Source organism: Rhinatrema bivittatum, chromosome 6 (assembly GCF_901001135.1).
Source record: "Rhinatrema bivittatum chromosome 6, aRhiBiv1.1, whole genome shotgun sequence".
NCBI classification, from domain to species: Eukaryota; Metazoa; Chordata; class Amphibia; order Gymnophiona; family Rhinatrematidae; genus Rhinatrema; species Rhinatrema bivittatum.
The window spans coordinates 285,994,245-286,013,301 of NC_042620.1; the positions used below are offsets into that span (position 1 = coordinate 285,994,245).

General features: G+C 44.1%; 1 protein-coding gene across 1 annotated transcript in view; it reads left to right on the forward strand.

Moving 5' to 3' along the window:
* LOC115094715 (zinc finger protein 154-like) overlaps window positions 1-8,233 on the forward strand; it is a 45,735-nt gene extending 37,502 nt beyond the window's left edge. The window contains exon 6 of the mRNA XM_029607970.1: window positions 6,701-8,233. Within this exon, the coding sequence (XP_029463830.1) occupies window positions 6,701-7,410 (710 nt within the window). The 3' untranslated portion in view covers window positions 7,411-8,233. The remainder of the gene's footprint in view (window positions 1-6,700) is intronic.
* Window positions 8,234-19,057: the final 10,824 nt, after the last annotated feature.

A 19,057-nucleotide genomic window follows, 5' to 3' on the forward strand; every position in this document is an offset into this window, starting at 1 on the left:
TGAAAGAGCTGTTCCATAAAGCATCTTCCCGGAATTGTTTTCAGGATTCAAAGAATAGCAATTCAGGTTGGTCTTTGAAGGTCAGAAATCTAGACCAAGGGTTCCTAAACTTTTGGGAGCATAGACCCCTTTTCAACATCCAAAAGTTTTGCAAACCCCAACATCTATCTCTTTAATTTTTGCATGCAGTTAATATGGCATTGTAGGGAAGTGGGTAGCAAGGGACCTGTTTTTGTTATTAAATATACCTGTCTTGGATCTGGATACTTCAGTGACAGCATTATTACAGAAAATTGCTATAGAGTCAGATGTAAATTAGCATGTTGCTGGAGGAAAACTACGATCCCATCGGAAGAAAAAGTATGGAGAGAATATATTATATGGGTAAACTGACAGCAATAAAGAGGGGCAGGCAAAAGGCCTTTGAAGACATCTGGAAACCATATGAACATTGGAAACAAAAGAAGAAAACCAAGAAGACTACCCAGTCTGACTTGAAATGAATTGAAATGATTTGACTTACAGAGTTATAAGGGTTGTGAGAAATGCCATTTTTTTTGCCTTGTAGTCTGGATCATAAAAAAAACACATTAAGAAAACAATAATGACACTTTACATCTATGTAAAAGTACATAAGAACATAAGAACATAAGAAATTGCCATGCTGGGTCAGACCAAGGGTCCATCAAGCCCAGCATCCTGTTTCCAACAGAGGCCAAACCAGGCCACAAGAACCTGGCAATTACCCAAACACCTAGAAGATCCCATGCTACTGATGCAATTAATAGCAGTGACTATTCCCTAAGTAAACTTGATTAATAGCAGTTAATGGACTTCTCTTCCAAGAACTTATCCAAACCTTTTTTGAACCCAGCTACACTAACTGCACTAACCACATCCTCTGGCAACAAATTCCAGAGATTTATTGTGCGTTGAGTGAAAAAGAATTTTTTCTCCGATTAGTCTTAAATGTGCTACTTGCTAACTTCATGGAATGCCCCCTAGTCCTTCTATTATTCGAAAGTGTAAATAACCGAGTCACATCTACTCGTTCAAGACCTCTCATGATCTTAAAGACCTCTATGATATCCCCCCTCAGCCGTCTCTTCTCCAAGCTGAACAGCCCTAACCTCTTCAGCCTTTCCTCATAGGGGAGCTGTTCCATCCCCTTTATCATTTTGGTTGCCCTTCTCTGTACCTTCTCCATTGCAACTATATCTTTTTTGAGATACGGCGACCAGAATTGTACACAGTATTCAAGGTGTGGTCTCACCATGGAGCGATATAGAGGCATTATGACATTTTCCGTTTTATTAACCATTTCCATGGAATAACCATGGAAAAGGTATGTTATGTCATAGAACACACAACACAGATTTGTAAAAGCAAATACTTGGTTTACTAAATATTGTAAAATATGATAAAACTCAGTAAAGGCAAATAGTATCACAGTAAATATTACTAAAAACAAACAGCATTACAATAATGAAAGATAAAGATTTATACAAAGAAAGTAAAGATTTATAAAGCGAGACCTCCCTCATAGTCCCTCTGTTGTAAGTCAACATATCTGTGAAAAAATCGAGGGACACGAGCCTGGAGAAGCATCAAGAAATGGGCTAACAATGCTCTTTCTCTGATGAATCTGAAGAGTACTATTAATTACAATTTTTATAGTCTTCTTTCCTGGTTCTGGTTCAGGTTTTGCAAGGCCAGTTGTTCTAATTAGAACTTTCAATTTCAGCAAGATTTATGCCCTAATTAGGAAACATCCTGGTACTACGTGACTCCAAACAGTTCAAAAACTTTATCAGAAAGAAAAACAGATGTTTCTTGTTCTTATCTCAGCTTGTTACTACTAGACTAAGGAAAAGAGGCAAGACAGCATACTATAATTTCACGGCTACAATGTCTTATACTAAGCTCTTGTGCAAATTCATATTGACCTACATTTATTCATTTATTTATTGATGATTGCTTTGTTCCACTAGCCCAGCTGTGCATACAAAGTTCTTCCAGTCCACTTTAACTAACTTCATATATATATAGCTTTCCACAAGAGTTTTGTAGGAGGGCAATACAGCAGCAAGATCTGTATGAGGGGAAGAAGTGTGGAGAAAAATGTTAGATTGTAGCAACTTATCTATTTGCAAACGGTGGATTGCTTTGGCTAATGGTAATATGAGTTATGCGTTTTGTGACATATTATCCTCTTGTTATGAAACTGATCAATAAAATTAATTACAAAAAAATAACGCCATATGGAAAACAGATTAAGATAATAATAATATACATTCCATAATCATTTGTAATGATTAAAACTTAATATTAAATAGGGAATGGTTTCTGATATAAATTGTGCTCTCCCTCCTGCCCTCCCTTTATGGTCCTTTCATGAGTGCTACTCCCCATCTCCACCTTGGCCCACTCCTGCCCTGCTTTTCTCCACCTACAGACTCTTTCTGAGTGCTTTCCCTCCTGCTCTTTCCTCCCTGCAGTCCCTTCTCTGGTTCTATCTGTCCTACCTTCTTCCTGTGACCCTTCCCCAAGTGCCTTCCCTTCCCTAATCCTCCCCATCAAGGCCCCTTCTTGAGTGCTTCCCCACCTGCGTGCCTGCCTCCCTCCTGTCCTTCTTCTTTGGCCCTGTTCCAAGTGTTGCACATGATCCCTTCCCAAGTGTCTTCTCTTCCCCATAGCCTCTTCTTGAGTGCCTTGCCTCTTGTCCTCTTCCCCTTGCAGCCCCTTCCTGGTCCTCTCCCCTTAGTCCCATCTCAAGTGCTCTTTATTTATTTAGATTCATTACCCAACTTTTTGAATAAGAAATTCACCCAGGGTGGGGTACGACATATTTGAAAGGTAACATACAGGAGACCTAACAGTACCAGTGTGAAGGAGACTTCATTAAGAACTAAACTTGATCTCTATCAATGACCGACCGGACTTAACTAGGTAAAATGTAGAACAGGATTAAACTCAAAATAAGTCAACAACAGAACTAAGAATAGAACACATCTCAGTAAAATCAGCACAGGACTAATTAGATAAATATACAAACATCTCAGCACAATAGTTTTTAGCAGCATTTTCAAGGCACTCATATAAATACAAACAGACAACAGATTGCAGCAGCACATTTAAGGCACCCCTATAAAGTGCCAAACAATTTATAGCACTCTCTCTGCCCTCCTCCCTCTTTAAGGCTGCTTCTAAGTGCTTCCTTCCTCTGCTGGACCTTTGGGCTGACCCAGTATGGCAAATTTTATGTTCTTATTTGAGCACTCCATCAGGGCCAGGGCAGTTTCAATTTGAGGCTCCACTTAACCTGGTTTCCAACTCAATTGCAACTTCAAGCCATTCAGCATTTTTTATGTTTTCCTTTTCTATATTCTAGTGTATGCTGGGCAGCCGTTCTGCTTTTCTGTTATGCTCTACATGACCCTCATACAAATTTTTCCTGAACTATTCAGTTGCTTCTTTCATTGGTGATGTTTCAGCTGCACTAATGCTCTTCTTCAGTTCCTTGTAGAATCACTTTGCGTTCTCTGTAAATATTTATTTTGTGCCTGTTTTCATCATAGCTTTGCAACGTTTGTGCATCTGCTATTGTTTTCAGTTTATTATTGAATGATATGAATTTAAGATCTGCAAGTGCAGCATATCTTAGCTTTATGTTTTGGATTGTTCTATTTATTTTCATTGTCCTCGCTCCTTTGAAGTACGCATCTTCCAGTAACATCTCTCTATTCTTCTGCCTTCTATCTGTGGGACAGCACCTGTGGTGATCACTTAACACAAATAGTTGTTCGGTATTTCTGCTTTTTCTTTGTTGCCCACCACACTTTCCTCCTTTTCACCTTTGTTTTACAGTCCCACCTCCTTTCGCTAACCTATTAAAAAAAAAGTCTTGTCACCTTGCATAACTGTCTTAGCTATCTTTTCCTCTACTTTGTATCTTTGCTGCCCTAATTAGCTTTCCTTAGTCTTTTCCTTTGCTGATGGCACAAATTTATTTAAAGTTGTTAAATCGCAAGAGGATTGTGAGAAATTGTAAGAGGACATTGCAAAACTGGGAGAGTGGGCATGCAAATGGCAAATAAAGTTTAATGTGGATAAATGCAAAGTGACGCACTTAGGGGTAGATTTTCAAAGGGTTACGCGCGTAACCCCCAAAACCCCTGCGCGCGCCGAGCCTATTTTGCATAGGCTCGGTGGCGCGTGCAAGCCCCGGGACGCTTGTATGTCCCGGGGCTTCGAAAAATGGGCGGTACGAGGGCGGGGCCTCGGTCCGGGCGTGTCCAGGGGCATGGCCGAGTGCCCCGACACAGCGACCTGTGTCAGGGCCTAGCGAGCCGGCGCAAGCATAACTCTATGAAACAAGGTGGGGGGGGGGGATTTACGTAGGGCTGGGGGTGGGTTAGATAGGGGAAGGGAGGGAAAGGTAGGGGGGACCAAAAAAAAAGTTCCCTCCAAGGCCGCTCCGATTTCGGAGCGGCCTTGGAGGGAACGGGGAAAGCCATCGGGCCTCCCCTAGGGCTCGGCGCGTGCAAAGTGCACAAGTGTGCACCCCCTTGCACACTCCGACCCTGGACTGCCCCCGGACCGCCCATCCTCTGGCAACAAATTCCAGAGTTTAATTATGCGTTGAGTAAAAAAATATTTTCTTTTATTAGTTTTAAATTTATTACCTAGTAACTTTATTGTTTGTCCCCTGGTCTTTGTACTTTTTGAAAGAGTAAACAACTGATTAAGGTTTACTTGTTCCATTCCACTCATTATTTTATAGATCTCTATCATATCTCCCCTCAGCCTTCTCTTCTCCAAGCTGAAGAGTCCTACCTTTCTTCACTGGGGAATTGTTCCATCCCCTTTATCATTTTTGTCACCCTTCTCTGTACCTTTTCTAATTCTGCTATATCTTTCTTGAGATATGGTGACCAGAACTGCACACAATACCCAAGATGAGGTCGCACCATGAAGCGATACAGAGGCTTTATGATATTCTCTGTTTTATTCTTCATTCCTTTCCTAATAATCCCTAGCATTCTATTTGCTTTCTTGGCTGCTGTTGCACACTAGCAGAAGATTTCAACATATTTTCAACGATATCAGTTAAATCCTTTTCCTGAGTGATGACTCCTAATCTGGAACTTTGCATTATGTAGCTATAATTTGGGTTACTCTTCCCTAAGGGGCCGATTTTAAATTTTGCGTGTGTGGGGTACATTTGTGCGCGCTACCAGGTGCGCACAAATGTACACCCGATTTTAAGCGATATTAAGTCGGAGGCCCCAAAAATAAAAAAAAATTAAAAATCAGCCCGCGGGTTGAAAAACAGATGCTCAATTTTGCCGGCGTCCGTGTTCCAAACCCGTAACTGTCAGCGAGTTTGACAACCGACACCGGTAAAATTAAGCATTGGCTGTCAAACCCGCTGACAGCTGCTGCTTCCGCCAATAAGGAGGCGCTAGGGACGTGCTAGTGTCCCTAGCGCCTTCTTATTAGTGCGGGCCCTCATTTGCATACTGAATCGCACGCCCAGGAGAGTGGCCTGGGTGCGCGTTGGGAGAGCGGGCGCTCGCCTCGGAGCGCCGGCTCTCCCGCACAGTTTACTGAATCGGCCTGATTGTTTTCTTTTGTGAGATGTCTTCTACCTTTTCCATGGTAATCTTTTTGCTCTTATCTTATTGGCCACCTCTTGAAACCAGATATTTCTTTTTCCTGTTTTATTTACTTTCCTAGTAGAAGCTTAAACATTTTCAACTAGAGCCAGAGGGCGAGCAGCAGGGCTAGATAATGTGGTGAGGAGGATTTTGTTGGTCTTTTAACTTGCAAAACAGAAGGCATAACCTGTGTGATATGGAGGTAAGACAAAATTCCTATTGAGCACTTTTGCAGAGAGAAAAGGTCTTAGAAGAACCTATCAGTCATTCTAATAATACCATTATTTGTGCCTTAGGCATCTGTTGTGCTCAGAGGAGACCTCACTTAGTCTCATTTCAGCCTGGAATCTGGACTTGTGTTCCGATCTAGATTGGAAAGACAGGAGGCAAAGTTGCTGAGCCTTAAGCATGATTTCCTTTAGTATTAAACGCTGAGAATTTGTATTCAAATTACTCATAGATTATGCCGTACTCCCCTATTCTTTTCCAGATTTGGAATATATAGTCCCTTATTTTGGAGTGGTTGCGGGCAAAAAGGAACCTACTTCCATGTGTGATGGGAGTGTGTGAAGGAGGATGAGTTTTGGAGACAAGTCCTAGCCTGCATTAATCAGATCTGTTGGAAAGATCTGTCTTTTGAAATTCTGGAGAGAAAGATCTTGTATGGTTGGGTCTTAAAAACTGACCATTTACTACATACTGCTCGATTTACTATAGCACAGCTTTGAGAACAAACTCCTACTGTTTTGTGTTGGGAAATCAAAGTTGCAATTATGGAACGAATGACTCATTGTTTGCATGAACAAAGCATAATCTATAAAGAGATTTGGTCCCCATATTGGGAATGGTGTGGAGGGAGGGTTGAATCTTAATGTATTTATTTTCCCTGTGCATATTGTATTATACTTTCTGATTCACGTATTTTCTTTTCTGCGCAAGTTGTGTATTAACTGTGCCTTGTTTAAATAAAAATTTTATAATACCAATATCTGAGAAACAGATCACTGCTAATATTTTTTTTTTGGTTCTTAATCCCACAGAGGATGAACCTGTGTCGTGTGAGAAAGAGAAGCCTCTTGGTATGTCTGCTGAAAAGCAGAAAATGAATGAGCCACTGTCCGAGATCCCAGCCGAGAATGTCATCCAGTGGTCCATCAGCAGACAACTGAAATCAGCGTGGCGGGAAACAACCATGTCAAGAGGGGGCCAAGGCACAGCTACTGACTATGAAACAGAGTTCAGTAAACTCATTCTCCCCATTGTAGAACAAAGAGCTTACCAGGAAGAGAGACCTTTTATGTGTACTGTGTGTGGGAAGTGCTTCAAAAAGAACTCCAATCTCATTGCCCACCGGAGAACGCACACCGGGGAGAAACCCCACAAATGTACAGAGTGTGAGAAAAGATTCAGCCACAGCTCCAATCTTATTCGTCACTTAAGAATTCACACAGGAGAGAGGCCATACAAGTGTTCAGACTGTGAGAAGTGCTTCAGTAAAAATTCTCAGCTTCTTCAGCATCAGCGATTCCACACAGAAAATAGACCATATAAATGTACTGACTGTGAGAAGAGCTTTGGCAAAAGCGCACATCTTGTTCTACACAAGAGAACCCATACAGGGGAAAGACCATATAAATGTACTGAATGTAAGAAGAGCTTTAGTGTTCAGTCCAATCTCATTCGGCATCAGAGGATTCACATGGGAGAAGATGACGTCTTCATTCAACAGACTATACATCCCAGCATCTGAGGAGACGTGGAAAGTTTTTTAGTGTATACAAATTGGTCGGACCATAGTAGAACTAATGATTTGTTTAAGAACATAGAGAAATCCAACTGCTCAACAAGATCTGCAGTGCGACCCAAAAGGTACCCATGAGCCATGACGCTAAGAGTCGTTTGTGAGGCATGGGGGTACTGCGTTAGTATATTTTTAGAAGTGTTGACAGCAAAAGGTAATTGAGCGCTCAGAACTGAAAAAACTGACATCCAGAAATTATGGACAGGAATCCAAATAAATTGGAAATACCAGAGATTCAGGAATAAAATGGAAAGGTGCTTCAGAGTGGAATCATGAGTTCTGCAGAAAGAAAAACAGTGGCCCAAAGAGGATATGGTGCTAGGGACAGCACAGGAGTGGACTGTGCTCAAGAGGGCTTAGTGTGTACACAGATTCCCTAAGACTTAGAGCAGCTGATTCTGTTGAACAAAATTTAGATTTAGAACCTCAGTTATTCTGAGTTATGAATAAATTAACAATTCGTGGTATTTATAGTTAGTGACCACCAGTAATGGTGGCTCTGAGAGACTTTCTGAACTGAGTTTTGTGATTGTAGGTTGTGTACTTCTGCTCAGCCCTTTGACTGAAGGGTGTACACACAAAAGTAAGATAATATCAGCCCTTACGGCTTCCTGTGTCAGACCCAAAAGGTGGGTGCATGCTCATGCTGATGGACCTGCTTATGTTATTTTGATTAGAGCTGATACCTCCCCTTTCAGTGTGAATACGAACAACATGTGCTTAGAACTTGTGTAATTTAGATCCTAAGCATTAAAGACTTTGGTTGCAGGTCTGGCGGTATCTGACTACTGCTGTCCCCGTTGTGGACTCCCTTCCATTAAGGACAAAATGCCTAGTCTCATTGCTATTCCTAATCCATGGTTTTACAATGCAATTTTTTTTAAATGCATTTGCAGCAAAAACATCTACTATGAAGTAAATGCTGAGGTTGGTCAGTAGTGGTCCATACACAGACTTTGTGCACTTTTCAGCTGAACTTTAGTGGAAAGCTTTGTTTTGTTTTGACGGGGGGGGAGGGGGGGGGGAAGAGGAGGAAGAAGGAGTTGGTTAAATAAGTTTCTCTACAGCTAAATATGAAGAATACGAAAAAAGTTATTTATATTTATTTCTGCCTATTTTAGCAGAACAGTAATTATTTGCACTGTGTCTGGATCTGTGATATACAATATACGTGAGCTTTTAGGGCAGTGGTTCCCAACCCTGTCCTGGGGACTCCCCAGCCAGTCGGGTTTTCAGGATATCCACAATGAATATGCATGAGTAAAAATTTTCATGCACTGCCTCCATAACATGCAAATGTTCTCTCATGCATATTCATTGTGGATATCCTGAACACCCGACTGGCCGGGGGGTCTCCAGGACAGGGTTGGGAACCACTGCTCTAGGAGGTCGAACTCAGCTTTTATGCTTCTCTCCACCATCAGATGCCTTTATATACACTGAGTACTGAACATCCTGACAAGTGCCAGGATGCATCCCTAGCACTGGATATTTTATCATCTCATGGATTTAAGAACAAAAGGTCTGGATCTGTAAAGTTCACTTAATCTGTATTTAAGTTGGGGCTTGATGGAACTAATCTATTAATATGCAAGTAATTGTTTTAATGTTCTTTGTTTTATTAGTAATTTATTCTTAAGTAGGAAACTTTGAAATCCTACTGTGCCATGCACACCATGTGCTCACAGTATATCAATGTCTCCGACCCAGTGTGCTCTCAGACCTGATCAGGTGTGCTACAGGAAAGTCACCATGGTCTACTGCCCAGATCCAGACCTGCACCCTGGGCTCTGCTCTTAGCACCTTGCAGCAACAAGAAACAGCGGTGGCTCTTAAATGCATGGGAACTCCTTTCTGAGAATGTGTAATCATGCTTGTCTCTTCTTTCCAGATTAAGCCCTGGAGTCTGGTAATTAATGAACAGCATGCAAGGCATAGATAGCTGGGCCCTACTTTGTGCAGCACACATACAGGTCAATCCAGTAACGAGTGGTAGGAAGAGCTGCGTTAGTGCCCGGCGCACCCGCGGTTGCCGCACGCACAGTCCAGCTCACCTACCGCTCGATCCTGTATGTAAATAGCTTGCAAATGCAAGCTGCGTCTAAGAAGCGTCCGTGAAGCGTTAGGCCCGCGCAACCTGTTTTACTGTATAGAGCGCTATACAGCGCCTATACAGTAACCTGGGTGCGCGGGCCTAACGCTTCACGGACACGCTGGTATCTGTCATTTCAAATGTCATTTCAAATGACATTTGAAATGACAGGTACCAGGAAATGGACAGTTCTCCGACGTCGCGATTGTCAGCCCTCTCTCCCCTCCTCCCGAAGCAACAAGCAAAAAAAAAAAGTTGCAAGAGAGAGAGGGGAGAGAGGACGGGCAATCCTACGCTCGGGACTGCCAATCCCCTCTCCCCTCCTCCCGAGGCAAGGCGTGAAAAGCAGCCTTGCTCTGTGAGGAGGGGAGAGAGGACTGGCAGTGTAAAGCGACGAAGCGACTTACTTTTTTTGCAGCCCCTCCTCTGGAGACGGACATCGGCGAGGACGACTGCAGCTGCCCGCGAAGATGGATGCCTGCACGGGCAAAAGTGGCCCCTGTTCGTGCAATTGGGCCGCTCAAGGCGTGACGTCACATGCCGTGACGCCAAACGTCATGACGTCACGTCTTGAGCGGCCCAATTGCACGAACAGGGGCCGCTTTCGCCCATGCAGGCGTCTATCTTTGCGGGCAGCTGGAGGCAGGGGAGCCACGTCCGTCGTCGCCGATGTTCGTCTCCGGAGGGGGGCTGCAAAAAAAGTAAGTCGCTTCGTCGCTTTACACTGCCAGTCCTCTCTCCCCTCCTCCCGGAGCAAGGCTGCTTTTCGCGCCTTGTCTCGGGAGGAGGGGAGAGGGGACTGGCAGTTCCAAGCGTCAGATTGCCCGTCCTCTCTCCCTTGCAACTTTTTTTTTTTTTTTTTTTTTTTTTCGCTTTTGTTGCTTCGGGAGGAGGGGAGAGGACTGGGGCTGCCCCGGAGACCGGCACCCATGAATGCGGCCAGGGCAGGTGAGCAGGGGCTGGGGGAAAGTTTGCCGCCTACCCATGCTGACCGCGGCACATAAATTGTTACCGGGAGCAGCGGTTTGAGATGGTAATTTACCTGGACAAATTGGTGATGCAGAATCAATGACTGTCTCAGGCAATGGCAGCTGGGGGTACAGGAAGTTGGTGGTTGGTGGGGGAAGGGCTTGCGGGCAAGGTGGAGGGAGGCTAACTTCTCTGATTTCAGTGTCTTTAGTTTCCTGGGGTTTTTTCTCTGAGGTGGACGCAGAGGAAGCCACAGGAGCCATGGTAGGGGACGGTGCCTTGTGAGTGTGTGTCCCCAGATGTTCTATTTCATATTCTGTCCCCCTTAGTTCATGGGTCCTTTCTGTGATGGGAAAGGCTTGAAGTCCTTCTAATAATTCTTCTCCTGTAAAGTTTTCTTTTTGCTGTTTCTGGGGAAATTCTATGCTAATCGCCCCACCCAGGCCAGGTTGTGGCTTAATTGTGCTCAAGGGCTGTTTTTCTAAAGAAGGCGGGGAGGTGTGAATGGGCTGTGCCATGGGTATGGGGAGCTGCGGATACAAAGAATTTGCTGTCTCTGAGGGAGTTTGTGAATAAGGTGGGGGAAGGGTATGTTGATTGAGTGTACTGCCTGCTTCTTTACTGTCTGCTTCTAAAGGCACATGAACTGAAGATGGTGCCTTGAGACTTTTTGTCCCTATGTGTTCTATGGCCTCTGTACATTTTTGCCAGATTAATAATTGCTTTATGGGGGCCCTTGGGGCCGTATGAAGACTGTTGCCTATTTTTACCCAGTCCTGGATATTCAGAGTTCCCGCCTCCGAATACCATGGGCAACGGCAAGCTATTTCACTTATCAATTTTTCTAAGTCCCCTATTCTGACTTGTGCTTTTTTTCTTCCCCTGGTGATGAAATAATGATTCTTGATTATTTTCTGCAGCTCTCTAGCATGAAGCCTTTGCTGTACAGTCAAATCACTTCCCATGCTCACGAATGTGGGGAACAAACTTGCTGACAAATACTTAAAAAATACTAAAAAGTACTTTAAAAATACTTACGATTGCAAATCTGCTCTACGGTGCGCACCTAAGCTATGTCCAGCCGGGATGAGCAGGGAATTTATCACGCCGTGGGATCACCAGATATAGCAGCAATGAAGACACATCAGGCAGGATTCATGGCAGGCAGGAAAAGAGGGCCGGGCACTCCCGTGGGTCCCCTTTTTATTGTGCATACATTCAAAAGCATACTATGTGTCATCACATCATTGGCTCCTCTCCACATAGCAACAGACGTATCACTACACTATTGGCTTGGCTCAGGGGGTGTGTACGGATCATTTCATTGGCTGCTGAATCCTATACCTCCTGTCTTTGTCCTGCCTCTGACTAGGGGCAACTAGCCTTTCTTTCAGGCAATCAGGGTTAATTATAAGCTAGAGAAATACGTGACAGTCAGGTATCCTCTCCTAGGCAGAGAGGTTTAAGCACAAGTAATGCTTTATTTAATGCAAAGGCCAGGGAGAAGGGAAGTTAGTGTTAAACCCTGACATGGCCAGCCGGCAAAGCTCATAATTCCCACAAGCTGGCAGTTCATTTCTATGAAAGAACCATAACATAATTCTATACGGTGCTAATCTGGGGGGAATTTCACAATCCTCAAGAGAGTCAGGAGCGGCGTCATCCGTGCCATCCGGATCTCTATCTGGAGGTCCTGCTGCTGCTCTAGGATTACTCCAGTGCTTGACAGAAGGTCCAGGCAAGGATCTTACCTGTACCTCTGCTCTGGGAGTATTGGACGGGGCTGAGGACTGCGTTTGAAGAAAGGATTGCAATCCCTGGAAAAATTCTACCCATGAAAAAGTAGAAGTATCCATACCAGGAGCTACCTGAAGTGTACTCACTGAGCTACCTTCCCCTGCTGAGGAATCAGGGGAGTTTCAAAATCAGACGCCCCACCTGAGTCATCTTTACCAAGATCCACATCTGACAAGGAAGAACCAGGCTTAGTAAAATCAGAGGACAATTCTCCCTGAGTCCGGGATGGCATAGAGTCCAACAGGATAAACATCCTGCATGAGACTAAATACAAAATTGAATCTTTATGGGTAGAAATCCCTTGTGTGTCAGGGAAGACTACAGTGATAGGGGTATACTACCGTCCACCTGGTCAAGATGGTGAGATGGACAGTGAAATGCTAAGAGAAATTAGGGAAGCTAACCAAATTGGTAGTGCAGTAATAATGGGAGACTTCAATTACCCCAATATAGACTGGGTAAATGTATCATCGGGTCACGCTAGAGAGATAACGTTCCTGGATGGAATAAATGATAGCTTTATGGAGCAATTGGTTCAGGAACCGACGAGAGAGGGAGCAATTTTAGATCTAATTCTCAGTGGAGCACAGGACTTGGTGAGAGAGGTAACGGTGGTGGGGCCGCTTGGCAATAGTGATCATAATATGATCAAATTTGATTTAATGACTGGAAAAGGAACAGTGTGCAAATCCAAGGCTCTCGTGCTAAACTTTCAAAAGGGAAACTTTGATAAAATGAGAAAAATTGTTAGAAAAAAACTGAAAGGAGCAGCTACAAAAGTAAAAAATGTCCAAGAGGCGTAGTCATTGTTAAAAAATACCATTCTAGAAGCACAGTCCAGATGTATTCCACACATTAAGAAAGGTGGAAAGAAGGCAAAACGATTACCGGCATGGTTAAAAGGGGAGGTGAAAGAAGCTATTTTAGCCAAAAGATCTTCATTCAAAAATTGGAAGAAGGATCCAACAGAAGAAAATAGGATAAAGCATAAACATTAGCAAGTTAAATGTAAGACATTGATAAGACAGGCTAAGAGAGAATTTGAAAAGAAGTTGGCTGTAGAGGCAAAAACTCACAGTAAAAACTTTTTTAAATATATCCGAAGCAGAAAGCCTGTGAGGGAGTCAGTTGGACCGTTAGATGATCGAGGGGTTAAAGGGGCACTTAGAGAAGATAAGGCCATCGCAGAAAGATTAAATAATTTCTTTGCTTCGGTGTTTACTGAAGAGGATGGTTTCTACAAAGGTATGTAATCATTATAAGTACACACTGTTTTGCAGCCCTTATGTTCCATTTCTCATAGATGTTATTTTATTGTAGATTATAACATGCCCTGGTCCCTCCCGATGCAGCCACCGCGAAACACGGGACCGTGTCGGGGGACTTCAAGTTACCTCATTTCACTTTGAATGGAGTTGCCGTATTGAATGAACTGTAACTTTTTGGATTTATAATAAAATCACTTTAATTTCTGAATGGAACTTTATACTCTTACCTGCACCAGTTTATCTGAGATTTCAATTACCCCAATATTGACTTGGTAAATGTAACATCAGGACTTGCTAGAGACATAAAGTTCCTGGATGTAATAAATGACTGCTTCAGGAACCAACAAGAGAGGGAGCTATTTTAGATTTAATTCTTAGTGGAATGCAGGATTTGGTGAGAGAGGTAACGGTAGTGGGGCCACTAGGCAACAGTGATCATAACATGATCAAATTTAAACTAATAACTGGAAGGGGGACAATAAGTAAATCTGCAGCTCAAACACTAAACTTTCAAAAGGGAAACTTTGATAAAATGAGGAAAATAGAAAAAAACTGAAAGGTGAGCTGCAAAGGTGAAAAGTGTTCAACAGGCATGGACATTGTTTAAAAATACAATCCTAGAGGCGCAGTCCATATGTATTCCACACATTAAGAAAGGTGGAAGGAAGGCAAAACGATTACCGTCATGGTTAAAAGGTGAGGTGAAAGAGGCTATTTTAGCCAAAAAAAATCCTTCAAAAATTGGAAGAAGGATCCATCTGAAGAAAATAGGATAAAACATAAGCATTGTCAGGTTAAGTGTAAAACATTGATAAGACAGGCGAAGAGAGAATTTGAATTGAAGTTGACCATAGAGGCAAAAACTCATAATAAAACCTTTTTTAAATATATCCGAAGCAAGAAACCTGTGAGGGAGTCGGTTGGACCATTAGATGACAGAGGGGTTAAAGGGGCTCTTAGGGAAGATAAGGCCATTTCAGAAAGACTAAATGAATTCTTTGCTTCTGTGTTTACTAATGAGGATGTTGGGGAGATACCAGTTCCGGAGATGGTTTTCAGGGGTGATGAGTCAGATGAACTGAACGAAATCACTGTGAACCTGGAAGATGTAGTAGGCCAGATTGACAAACTAAAGAGTAGCAAATCACCTGGACCGGATGGCATGCATCCTAGGGTACTGAAGGAACTAAAAAATGAAATTTCTGATCTATTAGTTAAAATTTGTAACCTATCATTAAAATCATCCATTGTACCTGAAGACTGGAGGGTGGTCAATGTAACCCCAATATTTAAAAAAGGCTCCAGGGGCGATCCTGGTAACTATAGACCAGCGAGCCTGACTTCAGTGCCGGGAAAAATAGTGGAAACTATTCTCAAGATCAAAATCATAGAGCATATAGAAAGACATGGTTTAATGGAACACAGTCAACATGGATTTACCCAAGGGAAGTCTTACCTAACAAATCTGCTTCATTTTTTTGAAGGGTTTAATAAACATGTGGATAAAGGGGAACCGGTAGATGTAGTGTATTTGGATTTTCAGAAGGTGTTTGACAAAGTCCCTCATGAGAGGCTTCGAAGAAAACTAAAAAATCATGGGATAGGAGGCGATGTCCTTTCGTGGATTACAAACTGGTTAAAAGACAAGAAACAGAGAGTAGGATTAAATGGTCAATTTTCTCAGTGGAAAACGGTAAACAGTGGAGTGCCTCAGGGATCTGGATCATATAAATGATCTGGAAAGGAACTACCACCCAAGAAAGAGGATCTAGGCGTCATAGTGGATAACACATTGAAATCATCAGATCAGTGTGTGGCAGTCAAAAAAGCAAACAGAATGTTGGGAATTATTAGAAAGGGAATGGTGAATAAAATGGAAAATGTCATAATGTCTCTGTATTGCTCCATGGTGAGACCGCACCTGGAATACTGTGTACAATTCTGGTTGCCACATCTCAAAAAAGATATAATTGCGATGGAGAAGGTACAGAGAAGGACAACCAAAATGATAAAGGGGATGGAACAGCTCCCCTATGAGGAAAGGCTGAAGAGGTTAGGGCTGTTCAGCTTGGAGAAGAGATGGCTGAGGGGGGGGATATGATAGAGGTCTTTAAGATCATGAGAGGTCTTGAACGGGTAGATGTGAATCGGTTATTTACACTTTCGAATAATAGAAGGACTAGGGGGCATTCCAAGTAGCACATTTAAGACTAATCGGAGAAAATTATTTTTCACTCAACGCACAATAAAGCTCTGGAATTTGTTACCAGAGGATGTGGTTAGTGCAGTTAGTGTAGCTGGGTTCAAAAAAGGTTTGGATAACTTCTTGGAGGAGAAGTCCATTAACGGCTATTAATTAAATTTACTTAGGGAATAGCCACTGCTATTAATTGCATCAGTGGCACGGGATCTTCTTAGTGTTTGGGTAATTTCCAGGTTCTTGTGGCCTGGTTTGGCCTCTGTTGGAAACAGGATGCTGGGCTCGATGGACCCTTGGTCTGACCCAGCATGGCAATTTCTTATGTTCTTATGTTCCGAAAGGACTGGGCCCTGCTGTGGGGCGATGTGCTTGGTAGTATGTGTTCTTGTACGGTCCGAAGTGCTGGGCTCCTCTGCCCTTGGTTCTTCGGTGGGAGGAGCGCTGGTTTCTTTTGTTCCTGTCCTCCGGTAGACGAGGTGCTGGAGATTCTCCCCATTTGTTGGCTAACTTCTCCAGTTCGCTTCCGAACAAGAGGGATCCTTTAAAGGGAATTCTCGTGAGGTTCGCTTTGGAGGTAGCGTCAACTGACCAATTTCGGAGCCATAGTTGTCTTCTGGCTGCCACTATGGAGGAGACGCCCCTGGCTGAGGTCGCATCTGTGAGGAAGGATATCGCCGGTTCTAATGTTTCAGTGGACATGGTTGCATCTCTGGAGAGAAGTGTTACTACGGCGTAAAAGGAAGCAATTTGCAGGGTCATTGCTGCTACATCAAAGGACTGTTTAAGGATGGCTTCCTGATGTCTGTCCTGGGCATCCTTGAGTGCCACTCCTCCTTCGACTGGGATGGTTGTGTGCTTAGAGATTGCGCAGATCATGACGTCCACGTTTGGGAACCGTAAGAGTTCCTTGGCTGTGGGTTCCAGAGGGTATAGGGCTTCTAAGGCCCATCCTCCTTTGAAGCTGGCTTCCGGGGCATTCCATTCCAGGTCAATCAGTTGTTGTACAGCCTGCAACATTGGAAAATAGCATGAGGCCTGACGGAGGGACACCAAGACGAGGTTCGTCTTTGGTTCCACTGTGGTACCCATGCCTGGAATGGCCAGCGTCTTCAGGGTCAGAGACATGAGAGCTGGTAACTCGTCTTTGGAGAAGAATCGCAGCATGGTTTGGTATGGTTCCATCCCTGGAGGGATTTCCCTTTCTCTAAGGAGCCAGTCTCGTCCCCCGAGGTGTCTGTATCCCCTGTAGGGAGGCTCTTGCCTAGGTGGAGCACGTCTCGAGAGGTCTGAGAAGTGCTTAGAAGATCTTGTGCTTCTGGTGGACTGTGTCACAGGCGGTACCAATTGCATGTGGTCAAAGGTTTGGAGCCCTTTGAAAAATTCCACCCAGGAAAAGGTCCCTGGGTCTATATTGAATCCAGGTGGAGTTATGGTGGAGGTGCCTTCCTGTGCAGGTGCTGAGTCGGATATGCAGAGGTCCGGCGTGCTATCATTAGTGGAACCAGATCCCTCTATTGGCCGTGGAGGGCCTTGTTTAGGTTCCCCGAGCCTCTTCTCACTGCTGGCATAGGGCGGAGGCCACTTCAGGTTGCGCAGCTCTCAGGTGGCAGGCTGGGCAGAGGGCTTGTTCCTTGGCCTTCTTGGCCGGCGGTGCCATGATTTGTGCACATGGAGTGACTCAAAACTCGTCTGTTCGCGATTTTATATGCGCCGGGAGGCTTAGTTGTGTGCTCCGGGTGCGCCGACGATGTACGTGCAGGATGCGCAAGATGTGCGCGCAGTCAATAACTTTGTGCGCCTGGCCGATATGTGCATGCCGCTGTGTGCCTGGCGGTAATTGTGTGCTCAGGCCGTTGGTGCAGGCCGCTATGTGCCTGGCACCGTTAAGTGTGTCGCTGTGCACACGACATAGATGTGCATGCCGCTGTGCGCACAAGTCGGTTGTGCGCGCTGCTGTGCGCACGGCTCAGTTGTGTGGACAGTATGGCGGTCAAGGGGGGGAAATGGCGCCGACGACCATGCAGGCAAGATGGCGACCCCCCCCCCCCCCCCGTGTCTCCACACGTGTGGACCCTCGCACCGGATCGGGGTCTAGCTCGGACGGAGCTGCTCAACCAGATTTAACAGATGCGGGAGGGGACCATCTATGCGGCTATTCAAGCCTCGGAGACCGGAGACTTACCTTACCTGGTCTTGGAGTTTCCCGGTCTTGTGCCGGGCAGTCTCCGGCTGCGGGGGGAGAGGGAATTACCTTCACCGCTGCGCTCGATTCTGCACCCACTGCCTCTCAGCCACTCTGGGGGCTAAGTCCACGCTGGGAGCCGGCTACTGGACCGAGGCTTACCTCTGAGGGATCTCAGAAATCACCTCAGGAATTCTCGACTGGGGGAGAGACCCTTAGGTATCACTACAGGAGAGCGGGGCTTGTCTTCTTGAGGTAAATTTTCTTTCTTCTTTGTTTTAAAATTGCTAACACTATTTTAGTGTGTGGAAGTGTCCCTATCTGCTTTAGGAGACGGAGAAATACTGAAGAGCTAAGCATGCTGCATGGGTATATGTAGGCTGATGTCAGCTTTGAAATCTGACTCTGTCTCCCATCTGCTATCAGGAGTACACTATACCCATTGGTCCCGAGTCCATCTGCTACATGCTAGGAAAGTGGAAGACCAAAGGTATTACCCAGTTGGGTCATCTACTAAACGGAGAAAGACAATTGCTATCATTTCCGGAACTACGGGATCAGTTGGGTTCTGATCATGTATTTCCTTACCTCAAAATTCAACATTATATATTAAGTCCAGACATCCAGACACCGAATGAACCCTAATTCACCACTAACTAACTTTCAGTCATTACCCTAACGCAGAAAACTATAACATTGCAAATGGCATAACCTAGTAACCTAGTAAATACCATAAATTCTGTAAATGCATTCTGTTAAAGTTTGGTAAATGTATTCTGTTAAATTCCTATCGCCTTTCTCTGCTCCCAGTTGTGCATTTCCCTGTTTTATTGTAACTGCAATTGTTTTCGTTCAGCACCTGTTACTTGTTCTTTTTATTGTAACTGATTATTACACCCCCTTGTTTATTGTAAACCGGCATGATGTGATACTCATCACGAATGCCAGTATAGAAAAAAACTCAAATAAATAAATAAATAAGTCATTGTCGACTGCTTCTCCAAATCCGAAGGTCTTTAACTCTCTGGATGAGCTCTTTCTATACGATTGCCCTCAGCCCCCTTCTCTTTCTCTATACTATAAAATGC